We start from the raw sequence: 25,167 nt of genomic DNA, 5'->3' as shown, positions 1-25,167 counted from the left end.
ATAAATAAATGAAGAGCAGTCATTATAAAAAAGTTACTGAAATATAAATTAATATACAGACAAAATGCCATGTTAAGCATTCTTCAAAGCACAACCTTACTGTGTAATCAACTCTCAAATGTCCATATCACTCAACAGTTTACTTATAAAGCACCAGACACCACAAATGTTAACCTGCTGAGTAATTATGCAAGTGGGTAATTTCAGGGATGCTGGAGATATTTATCAGAACGATTCAGTAGCTTGTAAAATGTTGTAGACAAACATTAAACAGTAATAAAGCCATCACCATTAAAATTCTGTATGAAGAAGAGTACAGCAGTTAAGAAATGAATGGTGGTATTTTAGCTGTGGGTTCTGTTAGGTCAAAATAACTTTAAATGCTCTAATTTTAGATTTTATTATTATTGTTATTAAGCTAAAGCTAACATTCCAGTAAATGTTCCCAAGACTAAAAATTTGACAAGAGGCAGTGTAAGTCTTTTCTGAAATAGACATTTGTCTGTTTATATTTTCAACTCCTTATGGTGAAAAAGATGCTTGCTCACCCTGTCATAAGCAAACATCACCACGTTTAGAGTAAAGATTTGGGTTCCAATGTATTGCTAACTTGGTGATCTTGGACAAGTCAGTTAACATCTCCAAGTTTTAGTTTCCTCATCTATAAAAAGGGCAAAATGACAAAATCTACGTATCTGTTTCATAAAGTTATCTTAAGGATTCATTAGAATGAAGAAAAAGTGCTCTGTGAATCCTAAAATGATACATAAGGTTGGTAGTGATTAATAGCTACTCTTAAAAAATGTAAGCTGTAAACACAGTTATATGATATTTCTAATCCCCAATACGAAAGGAAGACGAGGAGGTAGGTCCAACATGTATCCAACTTAGAAATAAGCAATAAAAGGTAACAGGCTAAGGAGAAGAACAGTATATTAAAATTCTATTGGATGATGACAGTCATGTTGGGAAGCCTGGAGAATCAGCTTAAGGCTAAGGCACCACCAGTGATGCCCAAAACTATCCCAGAATCACCTGATGAGAAACGTACCTCCAATCCCACAACAAAAGCAGGTTGCCTAGGCTGCCTATCATGTCAGCCGAAATGGAAATTTCACACACAAGCTGCTTCCTTGTGTTGCCGTCTTCCAAATCAAAGTCACACATGAGCATCCAACTGGCAAAGCTAGATCACATGCTTGTGCCCTAGCTGCAGGGAAAGATGGGAACTGAGTTTTGACTCATATGTTCTAGCAGGCAGGCCTTGTAATGTGGGGATTTTCTCCATTATAGGAAAGGTAGTCAAAAGATGATGGGGAGACTTCTGGTTTCCAGTCCAGCATGTAAGGGGCTTAGAAGTTGCCAGACTGTCCTAAAAATAAGTAAAAAGCTTAAAAATTGAAAAATCAACTACTCTCCCCAGATCCATCAGAGGAGTGATGTCAACAAGCAAACCACTGCCCGCAACATGGAGAAACAGAAAGGGAGAACCAGAGGATCACAATGACCAATTGTTGGAGGCTCAGTGCGGACAAGAAAAGACTTAAAAAACTCTAGGTGGACCTAGACATAGTGGATTCCCCACACTTTTGTGAATGTTACCTCCTGGAACTCAACCTGGTTCTCAGTGAATGTCAGAGAAAAATCACCTGGCATTTCCAGTAGGAGGAAAGGAAAAGGAACCAAGGTGAAATGCATCAGAGCATTCTGTTCTTTATAAGAAGGTCTGCCTCAGAAGAAGTTATTTCAGAGGAGTCTAAGCCACTGGAGTAATACCAGAGCCAGCTGACCACAGGGAAGGCAAATACCCAACTCCAGCCACCTCCAGCCATCCTCTCCCACCTGAGGGGAAGAAAAAATTGAGAAACACTTGTGAAGTACACTGTCCAGGGGCACAGGCTCTCTAATGGACTGAGACCTAGTCATAGGACTAGGAACACTTCCTTTCCCTCCACACCCTATGCCCACATTACCAAAGGACTAGTTATAGCAGTTCCTTTTATCCAGTACATCATGTCTGGCTATCAAGAAAAAATTACAAAGCATACCAAAAAGCAAAAATACACAATTTGAAGAGACACAGCAAGCATCATAACCAGACTCAAATATGTCTGGAATATTGAGATTATCAGACTAGGAATTTAAAACAACTATGATTAATATGCTAAGGGCTCTGATGGATAAGGTAGACAACATGCAAGAAGAGATCAGCAATGTAAGCAGAAAAATGGAAATTCTAAGGAAGAACTAAAAAAGAATGCTAGAGATAAAAAATACTGTAACAGTGATGAAGAATGCCTTTGCTGGGCTTATTAGTAGACTGGATACAACTGAGGAGAAAATCTCTGAGTCTGATGATATTTCAATAGAAATCTCCAAAACTGAAAAGCAAAGAGAAAAAAAACTGAAAGCAAACAAATAAACAAAACAACAACAAAAATACCCCACAATATCCAAGACCATGGGACAACTACAAAAAGTGTAATATACGTGTAATGGGAATACCAGAAGGAGAAGAAAGGACCAGAAGGAATATCTGAAATAATAATGATTCAGAATTTCCACCCAATCAATGTCAGATACCAAACCACAGATACACAAAGATCAGATACACCAATGAAGATAATCAAAATCACTTTAAACATCAACGTCCCAATTAATTAAAAGACAGATTGTTAGAATGCATCAAAAACATAAGACCCAACTATATGCCATCTACAAAAAAACATTTTAAATATAAAGACACATAGAGATCAAAATAAATGAACGGAGAAAGATATACCATGCACACACTAATTAAAAGAGAGCAGAGGAGTTATATTACTTTCAGACAGAGCCCATTTTAAAGCAAGGAAAGTTAACAGGGATAAACAGGGGCATTATTTAATGATAAAGGGGTCAATTCTCCAAAAAGACACAATAATCCTCAATCTAACAGAATAGAAAGCCTAGAAATAGACCTTCATAAATACAGTCAACTGATCTTTGACAAAGGATCAAAGATAGTCTCTTCAACAAATGGTATTGTACATTGATATGCAAAAAATGATTCTAGACACAGACCTTACACCGTTAACAAAAATTAACTCAAAATGGATCACAGACCTAAATGTAAAACTCTTAGAAGACAACAAAGGAGAAAACTTAGATGGCCTTGGGGCTTGATGATGATTTTTTGGATATAACACCAAAGGCATGATCCATGATAGGCTGGACTTCAATAAAATGGACATTTCCACTCTGTGAAAGACACTGTCAAGAGAACGTAAAGATAAGCCAACACTTGGATAAAGTATTTGCACAAGAATAGCCAATAAATGGGGCTTCCCTGGTGGCTCAGTGGTTGAGAGTCCTCCTGCCGATGCAGGGGACACGGGTTCGTGCCGGGGTCCGGGAAGATCCCACATGCCGCGGAGCGGCTGGGCCCGTGAGCCATGGCCGCTGAGCCTGCACGTCCGGAGCCTGTGCTCCGCAACGGGAGAGGCCACAACAGTGAGAGGCCCGCGTACCGCAAAAACAAAAACAAAAACAAAGAAAGAATAGCCAATAAATGACTGTTACCCAAGATATACAAAGAACTGTTAAAACTCAACAATAAGAAAACAAACAACTCAATTAAGATTAAAATATGGGCCAAAGACATTAACAGACACCTCACCAAAGAAGTTATACAGATACCAAATAAGCATATGAAAAGGTGCTCCACATCTTCGGTCATCAGGAAAATACAAATTAAAACAACAATGAAATACCCCTACATACCCACTAGAATGGCCAAAACCCAGAACACTGACAATATCAAATGCTGGTGAAGATGTGAAGCAAAAGGAACTTGCACTGTTTGCTGATGAGAATGCAAAATGGCACAGCCACTTTGGAAGACAAATTGGAGGTTTCTTACAAAACTAGACATACTCTTACCATACGATCCAGCATTCATGCTGCTAAGTATTCAGCCAAAGGTGTTGAAAACTACATCCACACGAAACCCTGGATGGATGGATGTTTACAGCAGCTCTATTCCTAACTGTCAAAAGCTGGAAGCAACCAAGATGTCTTTCAGTCAGTGAACAGATGAACTGTGGTTTACCCAGACAATGGAATATCATTAAGCACTAAAAAATGAGCTATCAACCCATGACAAGACATGAAGGAAACTTCAATGCATATTACTAAGTGAAAGAAGCCAATCGGAAAAGCCTACATACTGTATGATTCCAACTATATGACATTCTGGAACAGGAAAAACTATGGAGACAGTAAAAAGATCAGTAGTTGCCAGGGTTTGGCAAATAGGGAAGGAAAACAGGCAGAGCACAGACTTCTGGAGCAGTGAAAAGACTCTGTATGAAACTATAATGATGGACACATATCATTATAAAATGTGTTCACAGACTGTTCAACATCAAGAGTCAACTTTAATGTAAACCACGGACTTTGAGTGATAATGATATGTCACTGTAGGTTCATCAGTTGTAACAAATGTACCATTCTGATGGGGGGATGATGATAATGCGGGAGAGGTTATGCATGTGCGGGGGGCGGCCAGGAGGAGTACAGGAAATCTCTGAACCTTTCTTTAAATTTTGCTATGAACCTAAAACCACTCCAAAACAATAATAATAAAGTCTATTTTTAAAAAAGATCATGGGTAGCCAGGACCATCAAGATGAAACTAAGCAGGGAGAGTCACTAGGCACACATCTGTATAATCTCCCTTTCTTTGAATCCTTGAAGTAGGTTGGATTCTTTCCCTTTGTAGTTGAGAAAACTGCAGGTCAAAGAGCTGATGGGCCCCAGGCCCCATGTCTTTCCCCCAGGGCCACAACCTAATACAGTCAAGTTGCCTTAGACCAGGGCTTCTCAACTTTGGCCGTACTGTTTTGGGTCAGATCATTCTTTGTTATAGAGGGCTGTCGGGCACATCGTAGGATGTTTAGCAACATCCCTGGTCTGTAATCACTAGCTGCCAGTAGCAACCCCTTCTCCCAGATATGACAACCAACAGTGTCTCCAGACATTACCAAATCTCCCCTGGGGGCAAAACTACCCTGCCCCCAGGGGAGAACCACTGCCTGAGACAGTGCCACTCCACTTGCTCGTTCATGCAACACGATCGCCTATGGGAAGCTTCCGATGTACCAGGCACTGAGGGGACAACGCCAAATAACCAGAGACCCTGCCCCCTGAGGGGGAACAACAGACTTATCAACGAGTGGTTGGTACAAAGTGTGTGATGCTATATGCTATCACAAATCAGAGTGCTAACTCTGGTTAGCTCTTGGAGTCAGGGGTGGCAGAGGTAAGGTCTTGGAGCTGGGTTATTTATTACTGATTACAGCAGTTCACACTGACCAGTTAACTTTTACTGGGCCCTTAACTCTATGCTAGGCATGTGCTAAAGGCTTTATGCCTGATCTCACTTAAACATTACTAAAACTATTCAAGGTGAAAAGTCATTAACATCCCAGTCTCCAGATGAGGAAGTTGTGGCATGTAAGACACTTAGTCTTAAATGAGTAGTAGTAAATCACGGAGCCAAAAATAACCCTAGAGCCCAGGTCATCTTCATACTAATTATACTACCTGGAGGATGTGCCAGGAATTTGGCAATCAAAGATGGGGACTTTAAGCTATCCTTATGAATGGTGCTACTGGACAACATTACAGGTGAAAACCACTTAAAATAAAGTTTTTCTGATTTGGTATTATACATAAATACCCGTGGTTCAGTGGAAGCCAGATTTACCTAATGGAGAACATTATTCTCAGTATTATATGCTGAACTCATCTCAGTTTTTTTAAAGCATCAAGGTTACAGTGTAATTAGCAACCAGCTGCAATTGTAATTACCACTCCCAATATAATTTGTTACACATTAGCAAGTGTCAAATTACTACTGCTCCTTAAATGAATAAAAACTGATTGTGCTGTTCTGAAGACTGGGGTGTATGTTCCTGATGGGGAACAAAGGAATATAAAAAGTATATGACATATTTATAAAGGGCTGAAAGGTTCTACTTAGGAGATCACAAGTTGCTGGAGCCCAGATAACGCCACAGAAAGGTAAAATGGCTGAGAGAATAGCTAACTTATTAGACGCAGAGAAGAGAGAGCAGCAAATCAAAGGACAACAGAAAGTTGCTTTCGCTAAATAATACCTCACCTGTTCAAAATTCTGCTGTGTATCAACATCATATAACTGAAGAATAGTCAAGAACCCGGGAGGAAGTTAAAAGAAAATGCACAGGAGCCCTCTGCACAGCCGGGATCCTCGTCCCAAAGACTGGGCACAATTTCACTGGAGCAACCCCTCCTCTTTCCTCTCCCACGATTTTCAACATGACTCTGAGCAAGCGCTCTGGTTCCACACCCCTCTGGAAGCCCACACTTCTGTAAAGCTTACTATGTCCAGGCCTGGCTCTGAGCTTTAGAAACATGAGCATATTGACCCTCCCAATAACCCGGGAAGTAAAAACAATCATGCCCTGTTTACAGATGAGGAAACTGAGGTAGACAGAGGTAGAGTAACTTGCCCAGAGCCATAATTTGAACAGAGTCCATGATTTTAATCATATGGGATCATGACTTTCAGAAGGAAAAAAGAAAGAACAGGAGATTAAGAAAGCAGAGAACCTAGAGATTAAAGAAAATTAGGTCATATCAACCAATTGCATTGCCTGGGCCTTATTTAGATGACAATTCAGAAAACAATTTTAAAAAATTGTAAGACAATAGGGGAAATATGTAAAATGTGTACAGAATAGATATTTGATCATATTGAGGAAGCACTAAATTTTTTTTAGATGTGACAATGATATTTTGGTTGTGCATTTAAAAAATCTTTTTTAGAGGTACACAGTGATATTTACAGATATGATGTTGGGGATCTGCTTTGAAAAACTCAGAGCGATGAGAGGACAAGAGAGGGTGTAGTATAAATTAAACGACATCTGCCATAAACTGATAATTACTGAAACTGGTTAGAGAGGGACATGGGGGCTTCGCTGGTGGCGCAGTGGTTGAGAGTCTGCCTGCCGATGCAGCGGACACGGGTTCGTGCCCCGGTCCGGGAAGATCCGACATGCCGCGGAGTGGCTGGGCCCATGAGCCATGGCCGCTGAGCCTGCGCGTCCAGAGCCTGTGCTCCACAATGGGAGAGGCCACAACAGTGAGAGGCCCACTTCAAATAAAAAAAAAAAAGAAAGGGACGTGGGAGTTTGTTACACTGTTCTAATTTTTTATGGAAAATTTCCATAATGAGAAGTTTAAAAAATGCTACTATTTTTTTAAGGCTTAAGTCAAATGCCAATTCCTCCTGGAAGATTTTCCAGATTCTCTAACCAGGTTTCCCTCATAGAATGCTATTTACACCTTTTATGGACTTTGCAAATGGACGTCTGAATTCTGACTCTACTGCTAACCAGCAATATGACTTCCTATTTTCTCACCTGTTACAGAGAGAGAGTGAGTGAGAATCAGGATTGAATGAAAGTAGCATACTCTGGGACAGAATCTAGCAGTGCCTTGCTTGCCAGTTCGTTGTATCCTTTCCATATTCATAGCGGCCCAGCTGACTGAGTCATCAGTGGACAGCTGAGCCCTAAGGGAAGGCTCTCTTGGCTTTCCGAACTAATCAGAGCTCCTCTTAAGAATCTGAGCCAGCAGAGGGTCTGGGCTGAGCTGGCAGTAGGTCATGCTGGCTGATGAAGTGGCACTAGTGAAGGTTTATGACCTCCTGGGATTGAACAACAACAACAAAAATTAAACTGGTTTCCTACCTTTCATCTGACATCAAACATGAGTGGTTTCTTATGTAATACTAAGAGGGAAAGCTGTGTTTAAACATGATAGACAAGCCAGAATGCAGAAACCATACAGGAAAAGATTAATTAATGTGTAACATAAAAAGTTCTAAAAATCAAAAGTGCGTATGAACCCATTAAACACCAAACAACTGCAAAAAATAAACATATAAATAATGTGTAACAGGACAAAAGGCCAAGGTTCTTAATTTAAAAGCGCTCTTAGAACAAGTCAATATGAGAAGGCAAATAACCCAATGGAAAGCTGGGCAAAGGTCAAGACCAGGCTCTTCTTAAACTGCTGGTGGACACCAAAATGGGCTAACAGAAACCTCCAAGAAGCACCATAAGAAAACCAGGAGCTGGGCTTTTACTCTGGAACTGAGATGCCCGTCTCAGTTCACAATGGAAAGAAAGTGGAATCTTGAAGCGCAGAGTCAACATCAACCTGCAATAAAATAAGTTCGTGAAGACACACAAGGAATGAAAGTCCTTGCCAGTGGGCCTGGGAGAGTCAGATAAGAGACCGGATATATCACCAGCCTTTCCTGTCAAGCCACCTGGAGGGTGCAGTATGCTACTGAGACCAGCTGGTCTGAATCAGCAGACATACTGTTGGGACCTGCTGGGAATGTCTCGCTATAATGCAGCTAGACCTTCTTAGTCAAAAGGAAGCACATTTCTCCAGGAGCGTCCTTCTGAAGCAGCTTCTCTGTAGTCATGGAGATTCATCTACCTTGAACAGCCCAATCCCTGCTGAGGTTTACTCCGCAGCTATGATTCACCATGCGCTCTCCTGGGGGCTACCCATGCACAACTCCTCAAGTATTCCAAATTATTAGTTTTTTTAGTTTAGTGAGGGATGGAGGGGCTTGAGAAAATGGTTATTAGAAAAAGAGAAGTTTCCAACAAACCACACGCATGCAGCAGAAATCTGCTCGCTTTCACGTTGCCATGGGTGGCACCCCCAAGTAAACGAACAAGTCAACAAATGGTGTCTGAATGTTATGTAACAGGTACTTTGAGGTCCCTGTCATCAGTTTAAAATCTAGTGGAAAACATAAAATATAAGAAACAGCAAGGACCATTTTCCTTCAGAACATCAATATCACTATCTCACCCAAGACAATTTAAAAATGATTTAATATCTGTTATGGGCTGAACTGTGTCCCCACAAAATTCATATGTTGAAGCCCTAAACCCCCAGTACCTCAGAATGAATCTGTATTTGGAGATAGGATATTGAAAGTAGTAATTAAGGTAAAATGAGGTCATTAAGGTGGGCCTTAATCCCTTAAGACTGGTGTCCTTATAAGAGGAGGAAATTAGGACACAGACACAGAGGGAAGACCACGTAAAGACACACAGAGACAAAGGCCATCTATGAGCCGAAGAGAGAAGCCTCAGAAGAAACCAACCTTCTCAACACCTTGATCTTGGACTTTTAGCCTCTAGATTTGCGTGAAAATAAATTTCTGTCGTTTAGGCCACTCATTCTGTGGTACTTTGTTATGGCAGCCCTAGCCAACTATTACAGTATAATTTAATATAAACTCTTTATTCAGGTTGCTCCAACAGGGCCATTGTTTTATTTATTTTGGATCCACGTTCAAGCGCTGCATTTGGTTGTCATGTCTCTTCGGGAGCCTCCTTTAATCTAGCCTTTTCATTCATAACACTGGCATTTTTAAAGCCAGAGGTCTTACAGAACGTCCTATTTTCTGGATTTGTCTAATTGTTTCCTCATGATTAGATTCAGAGTCAACATTTTTGGCAAGAAATCTCTAAAGGTCACGTTGTATACTTCTCATGGCATCACACCTGTGGGTGTGCCATGCTAGCTTTTCCCTCCTTCTGATGATGTTAAATTGGATCACAGATTGAGGCCGAGCCCTCCCTTATAACGGTACTTTTTCCCCTTTGTAGTTAGTAATTTATAGGGAGATACTTTGAGACAGGGAGAATTCCAACAATCTTTTATTGAAGGTTTTAGCATCCACTGAGGACACGTGCCTGAATCCATTACCTGCAGGTTGCCAAATAATTTGTCTTCTTTTTCTAATTCTATCATACCTTCTACTTGATTAGTTGATTCTTCAGTAAGTAAGAATTTTACTTCCCCACCTCCATCTCACTTGGACTCTTTTTGGGAAAGAATAATAGTCATGGAATGATTAATTTTTTAAAAAAATTCAGTATGTTACAATCCAGTTTCAATTGATTTGTTTTTATTGTGATAAAACACATAAAATTTAACATTTTAACCATTTTTAAGTGTACAATTCAACGGCACTGAGGACATTCACAATGTTGTACAACCATGAGAACTATCCATTTCATCATCCCAAACACAAACTCTGTGCCCACTAATTAATATCCAATTGATTTTAATAGCCCCTATTTGCTGTCACTGTGATACACACTCATTGTAATATATATGTATATATACATACATACGTGTAGACACACAGGCACACGTGTGTGTTTTTAAAGGATGAACAACACAATGCACCACAAAGAACAATTGTGAATCTGAAAACGTAGCCAACTAAAAGAAACCATTACGCAAAACGCCGGTGCAGCAGAAAGGCAACATCCAAACCCACTCACCAAACATAACAACGTAGGAAACAACCAGGAATTACGTGCCTCCTGATGGGCGTATCCAGTACCAAGGATCCAGTAACCTGAGAGAGGCAGCCAGCAACCACCTAGGAAGTATTCTAGCCAAAGACAAAAAATAAAAAAAAATAAAATCTTAAACTTGATCAAGCATCCAGACCTAACTATCAATTGTCAGGAAACACTAGGGACAGACGAACATCAGGGGGGTGCAATCAGCAAATTCCAAATTGTGGGAAACTACAGGAAAGATGACCCAATTCACTCATCAAATAAACTTCAAGGAAACACAAAAAAAGATGGGTAGTCAAACCTATAGATTAACAAGAGTTAAAAGACAATATCGACCAAATGCCATGTGCAGACTGTGTCTGAATCTTGATTAGAACAAACCAACTATAAAAACTAGGACATGGGATTTAACATCCTTACAGATACTTCAAGGAATGAGGGAATAAAACTAAGACCGCTTTCCCTAAAACTGAAGGAAAGAACTAAAAAAACAAACAAAATCCGCCCACCAATATAGAGGAATGACAAGAAACATTCTTGTCTCTGACTGAGCTCTAAGTGAAACAAACAAACAGGCTCCCTTTTTTCCTGCTACACTGTTGCCATAGCTTTATGGCACAGGATCTGAACAGGGGTTGGACATGTCACATTTACAAACCGCTGTGAAGGATATGAGAAGGGAATGGCATGAGGTAATACTGGAAAAGTTAGACAACAGTCAAGACCAAAGAGGCATAAACTGACCAATGAGATTAAATATTATTCTTTAGGCATAATGAAGCCACACTGTGCAGCAAGGTAGATTAAAGAGGGCAATGTAGTTCAGTGGTTATGTTCATGGACTCTGCAGCCAGGCTGCGTGTGCTCCAGTCATAGCTCTGCCACTTGAAAGGTGTGTGACCTTGGGCAAGTCATGGAATCTCTCTGTGCCTCAAGAGACTTAACCACTCTGTACAGATGAGTTTCCCCATCTGTATAATGGAGACAATAATAGCACTTACATGCCGTGGGATTGTTGTGAAGATTAAATTACTTCACATACAGAGTGCCTAGAACAGTATCTGGCTTGTGTCAGCTGCTGTTGTCACTGTTATTTGCGTAACCTTTCTGAACCTTAAGTTTCTCTGTCAAATGAGGTTATGACACCTTCCCTGCTGTCTTGCAGATGATTATAAAGATCAGATAATGAAGCTTGGGTCTTCACATTATCTGGTCATTTTAATCTCTGTAGACTGTGAGTTCCTGAAAACAAATCCAATAGCTTACTCGTTTGAGGAAGCCCAGCACTCAGTATAGGAGCTGGCATGCAGTTGGAATCAATAACACACTTGAATGCACTTTTTAAAAACTGTTAAGTGCTGTGCTCATGAACAAAGGACTGCTCTGAACAGGGACACAAGGGCCAATCTTACAGGCTTCCTTTGACAGTTCTGGGCAGAATGGAGAGGAAAGTGCAGAGAAGAGACCAAAGGCAAAACCAGCTTGGAGCTATGGCAGTGCTGGACCTAAAAAGGAATGAGGACCTGAACATAAATGGAGGAGATGGGACACACCTGCTCCAGGGAATGAGAAGGGTTTGACTGACCCATCTCTTTGCCCATATCCAAGTTCCTGCCAATGGTGTCTCTCCTGGTTGCCCACCCAAGTACTTAGCGAACTAACCAGAAACTTTAACTGGTAGGAAAGTTAAACTGCAGCTAAAAGTAAGGAATGACCAAGAAGATGAATTCAATTCTAGTAAACAGAGTTTGGAATATCTTTGAGACAAGCCAGTTGAGATTTCCAACAAAAAGTCAAAAACGCAAGGCCAGTGCTTGAGAGAGCTGCCCGAAGGGGAGTACCATGAAGTATCACCTGTCAGAAGGAAAAGGATCTGAGGCAGAGGCCTGGGGAACACCAACATTTCAGGGGAGAGCAGAAGGACAAAAAGAAGCCGGCCAAGGAGAATAAGTATGAGTTAAGGGACCAAGCAGGAGAGGGCACATCATGAAAGCTGACAGAAGGTGCTCCAGGAAGGAAGGAGTGGGACACGGGGTCCTGTGAGGCCAGAGATAAGGAGGACGGGCCAACAGTTTCAGAACAGAGGTTACTGGTGACCCAAAGGAGAGAATGTCAAAAACTAGAATAGGCATAAGTTCATTTTCAGGAATTTTAAGTACAGGTGGGTAGTAAAGAAATGGAGACGAGTACAACCCTTAAATAATAATTCAGAGACACCATCCAAAATAATACCCTGGCCCCAATGGAATCAAAATTAACCCGAAGAATCCTAAAATTCATACTGGGTTTTATCACTATGTATTTAATTCTGCAGAAAGTTGGACTGACTTACAACCAAATCAAAAAGTACTGTACCCTCAGTTTAGAAAGGCAGCTACATTTAATTACACAGTAATGAGAGTTCCAGACCAATATTCTTTAAACTTTAATGTGTCTACAATCCCCTGGGGATCTATGTAAAATGCAGATTCTGATGCAACAGAATATTTGGGATGAGTCTACAGATGCTGCAATTCTAACAAGCTCCCGAGTAAAACCAATGTTCCTGGTCCTTGGACCATAAGCTTCTAATAGCAAGGCTCCAGGAAGGGACCACACCACTCAGAGAATCTGATTACTGAAGCAGCCAGACTGTCTAGCCATTATGGTGACTATTTAGTAGATCATGAGCTTAAGAAAAGCACACCATCTGTTGTTCAGGTAGGTCAAATAATACCTATGTCCCTAGTTTTCAGTTAGGTAGAAACGTCCCACAGTCTCCAACAGACATCACTTGACAGTCCCTATAGCACTTCATAATCCCCAAAGTGCTTTCCCATGTTATACTTCATTTGCTCATCACAGACGTCACAGATAGGCCCTGTTTGCTTCACGGGGATTCTGAGCGCCCAGAGAAGTCAGACTTGTCCACGTTCTCACCATCAGTGGAAGCACTGGACCTGTAATCCAGGTTCTCCTGCCTTCTAGTCCAGGGCTCTTTCACTAAACCAGAGCTACTAATTTAAAATTAAAAAAAAAAAAAAAGTTCTTGAAGCGTTTTCCCACATGAGAAAGGGGTGCTGACTGAGCAGCTGGGTGTCCTCTACATCTCAGACTACAACTGTGGCTGGGATCAGACAGATACAGATCATGTCTAACTCAGGAAAACTACTGAATATGAGCCCAGGTCTAAAAACCTGTTCAAATCAGGCTTACGACGAGGTTCAGGACATGCTACCCCAAAATGCGGCACCTTGGCATATTCAGTATCTTAAGCTGAAGGAGTTTAAGAAAACAGCAGCAACAGGAAGGTCACTCTGACCATCCCCACACACAGCCCCAACCTTCTTTCCTGAAACAGGTCATAAACTCCCCTACAAAAGGTACCATCCCTGTTCCAGGAGGAGAGGAGACAATCATCACCAAAGATGGGGAAGTTGGGGCCAAAAACCCTGCACACACAAACCTTGTTAAACCCACCCTTATCTTCCTAGTTACTTCTTCACCATTTACTTCCCTTTTGTCTTGTCAATTCTTTACAAATTTATTTTTCATTGTCCAAAGGGTTTTAAAGCTTTCTGCTCTGGTCACTTTCATTCTCTTGTGAAGGTTCTCATGTACACATAAAAATTCAGCAAAATTTGTATACTTTTCTTTTGTTAATCTGCCTTTGTCATTTTAATTTTCAGACCCAGCCAGGGACCCTAAGAGAGTTGAGGGAAACTTTTTCCTCCCCTACACTTACTTAGACAATTTTCTTACAAATTTTACTGTCTTATGTCTTATGCAAAAGACATTTTACCATAAAACAGTAATTGTATATTGAAATATCTGACTTTCATATCAAGTCAACAGTTTTCATGGAAAACATGTGGAAACTGTGACTACATGTGGAAATCAAGACAAAGCTACCAGCCTAATAACAGCCATTAAATAGAGTGGTTTATTTACGTTGAATTGCTAAGAATTTCAACACTGGTAATTTTGCTATGTTGTCAGCACCTAAAGTCAAAAGAAATCACCAGGCCTATATTCACTCATGCAACTACAAAGCAAATTTCCAAAGGAAATGGTGAGTTCGAGTACACTATCTTTTAAACGTTTCCAACCAACAAACCAGACCACCACTCTACAAATCAGCCACTGGGAATAATTCTGAGCTAAGAGACCAGAGCCACCATTGATGGGGTTGACTTGACCTAACAAGAGGGTCTGGTTAAACAGGCCATGAAAAACAGGGTTTGCTCAGTTGCTATTAAGTACTTTGCCAAGGGAATTACATCACTGTGACAAGGGCACATCCCAAGCAGAAGCAACCACACCAGCAGATTCACACAAAGGGATCCAAGAAAACATGGTGGGAAGGATAAGTGCTATGAAGCAGCCAATGATGGGCAGGGTGAGTAGGAATGGACCACGCTCAGCAGAGCTAATCCTCACAGATAGTGGAGAACACAGGAAGGAATGCCTCCATCTAAGAACTCAACAAAAGCAGAGGCTGGGGCTTCCCTGGTGGCGCAGTGGTTAAGAATCCACCTGCCAATGCAGGAGACACGGGTTCGAGCCCTGGCCCGGGAAGATCCCACATGCTGCAGAGCAACTAAGCCCATGCACCACAACTACTGAGCCTGCGCTCTAGAGCCTGCAAGCCACAACTACTGAAGCCCACGTGCCTAAAGCCCATGCTCCGCAAAAAGAGAAGCCACTGCAATGAGAAGCCCGCGCAGTGCAATGAAGAATAGCCCCTGCTCGCCGCAACTAGAGAAAGCCTGCATGCAGCGACGAAGACCCAAATGCAGCCAAAAATAAATAAAATTTTTTTAAAATGTGTTTCCACTAAAAGAAAAGGCAGAGGCCAGTCGTAGGACAAAAGGTCAAAGAGGCCGAAGGAGTCAGAGCAACTCCAGCAATTACAGAAGAACTTGATATCCAGGAAGACCTGCTCCCTGATTTTCTTACCCTACAGGGCTTTCAACCCTTCCCATCCCTCTCCCCACCCCCAGTTCTCTATTTGCTAAACAACACTTGTAAAGCCCTGTGACCCAACTGGGGAACATTGACAACACATGGGCACCCAACTAGGTTAGCCAGGGAAAAGGCTGCAAGACCAGGGTTACCTTGCTCTTTGCAACACTTCCCCCCTCAAGCACCTACACTGATACAGAAAACCACTGAGACTTACAGAAGACAAAAGGAGCTTTCAATCAATTTGGTGATAAAACCCATATTCTAGGATAACTACAAAACTATATAAACTTGATGCCTAAGCACGAAGGTGAAACGAGGCAGAAGGACTGTAAAGAAATTGTCAAGAAAGAAGACAACTTGTAGGGACCCCTATGTATCCTTCCTTTGAATTGACACACCAGAGACTTGCATTGATCTCACTGCATTCCTTCCTTATTCCAAGAAGGAACCATCAGAGGATCAGCTGAAGCAAAGAGCAGGAAAACCGCCTAGAGCAGTGGCTGGCAACCTCAGAAGCAGATTTGATTCACTTGGGGAGCCTTCAAAAACCTTGAGGCTCAGGCCACACCTAAGTCCAATTAAATCAGAACCTCTGGGTGAGACCCAGGCATCAGCACTTTTATACCAGTCCAGAGGACTATAATGTGCTGAGAACCCCTGGACTACAATAGTGCAAAAAGCAAACGGGTTTCAAGGGAACTTGGACCAATTACAAACTTTCCTAGGACTCCATTTCTTCACCTGGTAAAAGGGAACAAGATTAACGAAGGGAGGAGTGAGGAACATTGTGTTATGTAAACCCCAAGGCCCATCCAGCACCATCAATTTAAGAAACCCTAAATCCAAACATCAGTGGAAGCACAGAAACTTACCAGCATCATGGCTGCATAAAAACAACTCAAACATTCTTTCCTTCCTGTCCAGTACAAAAAACTAATCTGTTTTATTATACTATTATTATACCATCAAATACCTAGCCATTTTTACCATATGGGAGAGAACACCTTCAACCTGAAGAATATCCTTAATAAACTCAATCACATTTTATCCTCAGTAACAAACCTCTGAAGAGGGTATTATTATTGATGAGAAGCATGAAAAACATGGAGGTTAAATATATAGCCCAAGTCCTAATTAGTGAACACTGGGTTAAAATTTTTACAAAGGTAAATGACAGTGATGATAGTTGCACAACTCTGTGAATATACAAAAAACCACTGACGTGTACACTTTAAATGGGTGACTTTTATGGCATATGACCTATATCTCAATAAAGTTGTTTAAAAAAAAAGTATATGACAATTTCTGGCCTGTGCAATCTGGTTCAAAAACCACTTAACAATGAAGCATATACTGAGTGCCAAAGCATTCTACAGATACAAACTACTGGACTGGAATGATCAGGAAATACACATGCCCATAACTGATAACATGTGAATTCTCACATGCACCTCTGCAAATGGAACTTCTTTTTAAGGCCTGGGCAGGTGAGGCAGAGACTCTGAGCACAGACTGGCTGGGTTCAAATCCAAGCTGTATTGCTTATTCTCCGTATAACCGTGAGGAAATTACTTAACCTCTCCAGACCTCAGTTTTCTCACCTGTCAAATGAGGACAAAAATAGACCACACCTACTTTTGGTATTATGAAACATAAAGGAGTTATTATTTGTAAATCACTTGGGAAAGTGCCTCGCACACAGTAAGCACTGTGTAAGTGTTTCTCAAAAATAAAAGTCTGGTTTACAGTTACAAGACCTAAATAAATGTCTTAAATAAGAGGCATCTAATTTCCCCTCCCAAGCCATCTCCCCCTTCTCCCATAAATTCTACTCTCCATTATGCTAAACTACCAGGCAGACAATATGGTGGACAGGGTAAGAGCACAGACCCTGGAGCCAGACTGGCTGATTTGAAACCCAGCTTCTTCACTTTTTAATTATCAGATCTTAGGCCACTTACATCACCCCTTGGTGTCTGAGTCTTCATCTATAAACCAGAAATTATAGTATGTAACTCATAGGACTGTTAGGGGCATTAGGCGAGTTAATAATGAAAAGCATTTAGAACTGAATCTCACATCTAGTAAATAGTAAGTGTTAGCTACTCTCCAGTTGATTTTATTACCTGCTATCCCCTAAACGCAGCAGGTGCTCTCACCTCTCTTTCTTTCACTTGCTGTTTCCTGTCACTGGAATGGTCTTCCCTCTTCCTCTGACTATTCCTTTTGAAATACCACTACCTTTCAGATGCTCCCTCCCCTCCCCTGACAGAAACGGGCTCCTTCCCTGATGCTCCCATAAGCCCTTGTTATGGCACTAACCCTACCTGGGGCACTTCCATGAGAGGATTTAGCCTGTGGTATGGTTGTGGTTTTCTTGAAGGTCCAAACGGAGTCCAGTTCATTTTCATATCCTTAGTTTATTCCCGTTTGCAACATTAGAAAGAACACAATACACACAATTCTAAACGATCACGGCAACAACTCAGTCAACAATGGAATAGCAATACTAAGTATATTAGAACTACAGACCAAATTTTCATGATTATGAATGCTTTAGCTTGTCTCCAAATGTTCTTCTTTTAGTTCTAGGTTAATTTCACCCAAATTATTGGAGTCCAGTTTTATACCTGAACATCTCTCACACCTGAACTCCAGTGAGCAATCTCTTTTAACAGTTTCGCCTAGTTTAATTTCGTCATTCTTAATGGATAATAAACTCAACCTGTGACGAAAAGGGAACGTTGACTACAACTACAAGAAAAGGATAGCCTCTCTAACACTACTTTTTAAAAATGAATTTTTTATGGAAATATATAAAATAGAATTTAAAAAACTCATTTTCATTTCAATACAGCTTGGAAGTTTTTTAAAGAAATACTCAAAATAACACTAGTAGTACAGGCAGACCACTTATCATCTACCATCTACCAAGGGAAACCATAGGATTATTCCTACAAAAGGCGGCAGCAAGAGAATTGAAGTTTTCTAAGTTCATCTCAAAACACCAAGTTTCAGATCAATGTTACTTCATGAAAAAACAAATACCTTTTGCATTAAGTAGTAACCATCAAGCAGAAATCAAAATAAAAGCAGACCAAAGAACAGATTCTCAGCCTTCCTATTTATACTATTTAAAGGAAGAGGGACATGAAAAATTACTTACGTTTGAATAAATAAAAGGGAATTCCCTGGAGGTCCAGTGGTTAGGACTCTGCGCTTTCACTGCTGAGGGCCTGGGTTCAATCCCTGAACAGGGAACTAAGATTTGCAAGCCACACAGTGTGGCCAAAAAAAAAGAATAAATAAAAGACCAGTTTCTGATTCTGGGCACTCCAGGATCTTAGGCACTCCACTGAGATGGGATTCTCTTCTAGTCAGGTTCCTCAAGTTTTAAGAGGGGATGTCAATCCTACCCCCAGATTAAGATTGCTAAGCCTATGGCTCTGTGTTCAATATGGAATATCTGTGCTCCAGGAAAAAGCAAAGAGCATGGCCTTGAATTGGGGCTGCCCAGCACTGCCTAATAGAGGACAGAATCACCTCACCCTAATAAGAGTCCAAAGGCAACTAAATAAAGGGTATTCTTGGACTAAGGTGGACCAGCACAGCTCATTTGGGGACCTACATTTACCACCCTTGAGCTAAAATGAGAAACACTATAAGAAATGGCCTTATGGAATCCACAAACATACATTTGTGGTCATGAGGTAGTTTTGAATGCAGTTTGCTCACTGCATATAAAAAGAGATGGGGGACTTCCCTGGTGGCGCAGTGGTTGAAGAGTCCGCCTGCCGATGCAGGGGACACGGGTTCGTGCCCCGGTCTGGGAAGATCCCACATGCCGCGGAGCGGCTGGTCCGTGAGCCATGGCCACTGAGCCTGCGCGTCCGGAGCCTGCGCTCCACAATGGGAGAGGCCACAACAGTGAGAGGCCCGCGTACCGCAAAAAAAAAAAAAAAAAAAAAAAAGATGGGGAGAAACTGCCCTCAGATAGCAGAAAAAGGAGACCTCTCTCCCAAGTAACTGACCTCACTGATCACTTCCTCTTTGCTTTGGCTGCTAGAAAATTCAGTCACCTCTAGCAAGTACATACATCCTTATTTTCCACTAACCTTAGTCCTGGCTTCAATCTTATTTTCCCTTTATCCTGTTTTTCTCATCTACTTTGACTTGATTTTGATATGTCTTGTTGGTTTATAAATATATGTATATATGACATGAGCCATCAGAAATCCTGAAAAGAGGCAAGTTTAAATGAATAAATAAACAAAAACACAAGTTCCCAAAGAATAAAAATGAAATGTTTCATTTTCCCTGACTCTCACTACTTGGCTAAAATTCAACTGCACTTATTGATATGAAGTGACAGTTTAATAAAAATACAACCAAAAAGTTAAACCTCCTTCATGTCATTTATTTTATTTCAAACTAGTTAATCAGTCTTATACTCCATTTACATGCATACTCCTCAATTTAAGTTCCTCACTTTATCTCCAAATTAAGTAAAATTATTTAACTCATCTATAGACATAAAAATGACAGTAAAGTATGGGTATCTACTCCCACCTACTCTCCTGGAAGAAGTCACCTTGAGGGTGACTTGTACTTATTGCATGCAAATTTAATGCAAAGAAAAGGTCAAGGGCTATTGGGTTTGAAAGGGCTGATGTAGGTTCCAAAAATGAATCCCAGTGATCCTCAGGGAATCTAACTAGAACAGTTATATACATACCCATGTGTCTGCACATGCATACCCAGAGCACACTCCTTAGGATGGAACTCAGAGTCATTAAGGAAAAGAGAAAGGCCACTTAGGCCACATAATCTAGGAACACCGAAAAGCCTGCAGATTTCGGGACGCTCGGAGAAACTTAAGTCATAGAACGGCATTTAAATTGTCTGCTTACAATTTCCATTGCAAATGTGATTAGTTTGCTCAAATAAATAGGAATATGATGTGTTGGCCATGTTTTCCTCTTGAGGGTTATCACAGAGTTTTGATTAAGGACAAATGTTTGAAATGTTGGGTATATTTAAGTTCACTGCACTTAAAATGAGCTAAGAAGTTGTATAGGCTTGATTAAAGGGCTGCCTTCATGAACTTAAAATTAAAAGCAATAAATTCCAATGATTCAAGTGATTGGGACTAAATATGGTATTCTGCCAGAAAAGTTGAAATGGAGTCCCAAGAAGCTGAAATGGTGTCCAGGTTTCAAGAAATGGTAAAAGAGGAAAGGTCAAGCTGTCGGAGTTCCCTTTCCTCTGGGTTAGTTAATGAGTCACCTTACGCAGAATTCCTTTTAAGTAGAACTTCACAGGAGTTACAGGCTCCCAAGACAATCTGTTTTGTCATTTCTAAAAAGAAGCCTCTCAAACGCTTAGAGGCCGGTATGTAAGTGTTGTCAGATGCGGAGAGAAGGACGAGAAGCGGGGGGCCTGGGGGGATGCGGGTGCTTTGGAGTTTTTACGCACACACGCCCAGGCCAACTCTCTCAAGCAGTCTCCAAAACGGAAGTTAAGGTGACTTCCCCACCCGTGAGAGGGCGGAGCCTCTGAAACCGAATGGGATTAGGCTTCTGCGCGGGCTGTGACCCCCGGGAAGCAGCTCGGGTCAACAACTACCAGGGTCAGGAGCGCGAGTGCGCTGGGGTAGCAGTACGGACCTGCAGACCCCGAGCACTCCCACGCCCCGGGACGCGCTCGTGTCCGCTCCTGCTCACCGGCTTTGGCTCGGCACTGACTCCCCGCCCGGGCCAAGTGGGAGGGTCCAGCCAGCAAAGTTCCTGCTGCAAGGTCGGGCCCCGGTCCCCGTTCTCCGCACCGGCTGTCTGGGCTGCCCGGGAGAGGCGGGCACCTCCCTCCTCCCTCTGCTGCAAGGTGGAACAGCTGCCCCGCGCCCCTTTCTTTCTGCTTTCCCGGTTGCACCAGCCCGGCACGTGAACGCCCGGGCCCCTCGCGCCCCCCGGGGCAACCGGCCAAGGGGCCGACGCTTACCTTGGAGGCCGCCATGCTTTGCACCGGGTGCGGGGGGCTGCGGGAGGCTGCGGGACGCTCTCACTGGCTCGCTGGCGCTGCGGGCCCGGGCCGCTCACTTCCAGTCCCGACGGCGGCGGGAGCGGCGATACAGCCTGGCAGCGTGCGCGCCCGGCCTGCCTCCCCACGCCCTCCCGCCGGCGCGGGTCATGCGGGCGCCGCCAGCCCATTGGCTGGGCCCGGCCAGGGCCGCCGGGGCGCGCGTGATCCCGATGGCCTCTGCCCTTCTGCCGGGGCGGGCCCGGGTCTGGGGGCGGTAGACTGGACCCGCGCACGTGACCCCGGCTCCGCTGTCCAGCAGCCGCGACTTCTGTGGTGGGGCCGAGGGCGGGTGGCGGGGTGCAAGCCTGTCTCTTGGGATCAGGTGGCCTCACGAGGGAAGCTGTTGGCTTCGGCTGCTTCTAGGGGCTGCTCCAGGGCCCTCGAGACCCACAGGCGGGGCACACAGCCTGGGGAAGTTGAGAACTACACTTGGTGCCATGTGTAGCCAGGTGTTTCCTTTCAAAGGGGCTCCTGTCTGCTATAAGGAATCCCGAAGCATTGACTGGTCTATCGGAAATAGCAAAATAATGTCTCTGGCAAGTCTACTTTTAGGTCAGATCTGGCAAACTCGACTGTATGTAGTGCAGAACATGGAGCTCCTTCATTTCAGCCCTGCATAGTAGGGCTGTAGAAGTCAAAGACACACGCCCCAAAATAGGCCCTACTAAAATAAACAGGTCAAAATTTTAATCGAAAAATCGAATGTATAATCAATCCCCAGAGGTCTTCTTCCTCTTTATAAGAATTTCATTCATTTGTCCCTGCTACCAAAATTTATAATTAAGGCAATGGTGGTCAGTGAAAAGGGCTTTAAATGTTTTGTGGATTATGGATATAACCTATCAACAAAAGTGTTTATTACTAATCATTTTAATTAATTAACACTGACTGAGTGCCTACTATATGCCAGGCACTGTGTTAGGAGTTGGAACCCCAGAATGACTTGAGAGATGGTCCCAGCCCTTAAAGAGCTAGTGGGAAAGCGGGCACACAGTTAATGTCCATATAAACTGTTAAGGCAACAACCTTTTCCCAGGGCACTATGGGAATGCTGAGGACTGGGGAAGCCTCTTAGAGTACAGGATGCCTAAGCTGTGGATGTGCATCAGTCCAGTGAAGTGGAGGGGAACGGTTTTCCAGCCAGAGAAAATAAGGAGGGGAAGCAGGAGGTCCAGAAATTGCTGAGGAAACACAGCAAGTTATGAAAGTGATTGGTCATGAAAGGTAACAGGCTGTGGAACTGGTGGAAGTAGAGTCTGAGCAGGCAGGTTGGGACCATGTCTTGGAGGATGTTGGGTGCCATGTGAAGGGTGTGCACCTTAACTGAAGGGCTTTAAGGGAGGTGGCGTGGCCAGGGTTACAGTATAGATGGATCCCTCTGCTTACAGTGTAGAGAATGGGGTAAGACCAAACTATTGGAATATTCAGATAAGACAGGCTGAAGGCCTGAAACCAGAGATGGGATAGGGCTAGAGGAACATATAGGACGTAAAATTAGTCAGCGTGGTGCCTGATTATATGTGGGGGTGGGAGAGAGAAAGGAACTCACCCAGTCTTACACAGTGGCCTCTGGTGTAGATGTTAGAAAGACTCCAGCCATCAGTAATACAGGAGGAGTGTTTTGAAGTGTGTGCCTCTTCTCTGTAAGGAGAGTGTATGTGAAATATACAAATGACGTTGTAAAATCCAAAGAAAGAAGCATTTCAAAAAGGAGTGATTTGTTAACATACTCTCAAGAAGTCTAACAAAGACCCAAAAGCCTCAAATGTGTTCATAGGCAGCAGAGAAAGACCATGAAAGGAGTGAAAGAATAAAGACAAAAGCAAAAACAGGAGAATTGATAAAGAAAAGGATAGTGCGGGACAAGTCTAAAGCTCACTTACAGGGTAGCCCTGGCTGCTATAAAGGATTTTAAAAGGTGCAGAGAAAATACCACCTCATGTAACCAAGATCACATCGTATACTGCATATCTATTTTTAAGGGTATCACTGAAGCTCTCCTTTTATAATATAAATGAACTTTAAAAAAACTTTCAATGTTGATAAACATATATATGACATAAAATCTACTCTCTTAACCAGTTTTAAGTGTACAGTTCAGTAGTGTTAAGCACATGCACGTGGTAGTACAGCCAATCTCGAAAACGCTTTTCATCTTGCAAAACTAACACTTTAAGCCTATTAAACAACCACTGTCATTCCTCCCTCCCCCCAGCCCGTGGCAGCCACCATTTTAGTTTCTGTCTCTATAAATGTGACTACTCTGGGTACCTCATAAAAATGGAATCATATAGTGTTTGTCTTTTTATGACTGGCTTATTTCATTTAGCATAGTGTCCTCAAGGTTCATCTGTTTTTTAGCATGTGTCAGAATTGCAAGACTCTTAAAGACTGAATAATAGGGCTTCCCTGGTGGCGCAGTGGTTGGGGGTCCGTCTGCCGATGCAGGGGACGCGGGTTCGTGCCCCGGTCAGGGAGGATCCCACGTGCCGCGGATTGGCTGGGCCCGTGAGCCATGGCCGCTGGGCCTGCGCGTCCGGAGCCTGTGCTCCGCGGCGGGAGAGGCCACAGCAGTGAGAGGCCCGCATACCGCAAAAAAAAAAAAAAAAAAAAAAAAAAAAAAAAAGACTGAATAATATTCCCTTAACTTTTATAGAAAAAGAATCAAGAGTCTGTAAATGTTTTCTAGAAATCTTGGAAAATTCAGGAAATCATAGCAATGACAAGAAAATCACTCACATTTCTTCCACCAGTTAGCGACTGTTAACATTTTACTGTTGTTTTCTTCAAGTCTTGATGTCTTCATATGGGTATGTAGAGAGAGTCATATTTGAATTTAAATACAAGGAATCACATTCTGTATGTAAGTTTTTTATGGCTGCTTCAAAAAGTGACCCACATACTTGGTGGCTTACAAAAACAGAAATTTATTCTCTTCCAATTATGGAAGTCAGAGTTTCAGAGTGAGTCTTAAGAGGCTAAAACCAAGGTGTCGGCAGGGCTGTGCTCCCTCCAGAAGGTTTAGGGGAGTATCTGTTTCTTTGCCTTTTCCAGGGGCTCATGGCCCCCTCCTCCATCTTCAAGGCCAGCATACATAACATCTTCGCTCTCTGACTCTGCTTCCCTCACATTGCCTCTTCTGTCTGTGATAGCCCTCTGCCTCCCTCTCATAAGGACACTTATGATGGCATTTGGGGTCCACCCAGATAAGCCAGGATAATCTCTCCACCTCCATATGAACAACGTATTCACATCTGCAAAAAAGTTTCTGCCATATTAGGTAACATTCATAGGCTCTAGGGATTAGGATGTGGACATTTGGGGGGAGCCATTAGTCCACCCACCAAACCTACCACACTATGGATGCAAATGTAACCACATATGAATAAAAGTGTATTTCAACCTACATTTGGAGTCAGACTCAGTTAATTAAGCTTTCTTCTTCCTTCTAGAATTCCTCAAAATGTGAAATTTTTGAAAAGTTAAACTGTCAAAAGCCCTGAAATAGGAAGGATGCTCCTTGATTTCCACATGACCTATAAACAATGTGAAACATCATCTGAAAGGATAAAGTATAAGTTAGCTGGGTACCTGCTACTTTGTCTTGTCCTGCCAGGCTTAGGTGCCCTCCTAATAAGTGACTTATGTCATACTTGTCCTTCCTGTCCCCAGACCACCCTCTTCCCTACCGTTTAAAAGTAGC

General features: G+C 42.4%; 1 protein-coding gene across 1 annotated transcript in view; it reads right to left on the bottom strand.

Annotated features, from left to right (window-relative positions):
• Positions 1-21,607, bottom strand: part of SLC25A13 (solute carrier family 25 member 13) — a 214,526-nt gene extending 192,919 nt beyond the window's left edge. The window contains exon 1 of the mRNA XM_060020496.1: positions 21,384-21,607. Coding sequence (XP_059876479.1) covers positions 21,384-21,398 — 15 coding nt within the window. The 5' untranslated portion in view covers positions 21,399-21,607. The remainder of the gene's footprint in view (positions 1-21,383) is intronic.
• Between the last annotated feature and the right edge of the window lie 3,560 nt (positions 21,608-25,167).

Source organism: Delphinus delphis, chromosome 9, assembly GCF_949987515.2.
Source record: "Delphinus delphis chromosome 9, mDelDel1.2, whole genome shotgun sequence".
NCBI lineage: Eukaryota > Metazoa > Chordata > Mammalia > Artiodactyla > Delphinidae > Delphinus > Delphinus delphis.
Note: the sequence above shows the minus strand (reverse complement) of the source record. Positions and strands in the feature narration are given on the sequence as shown.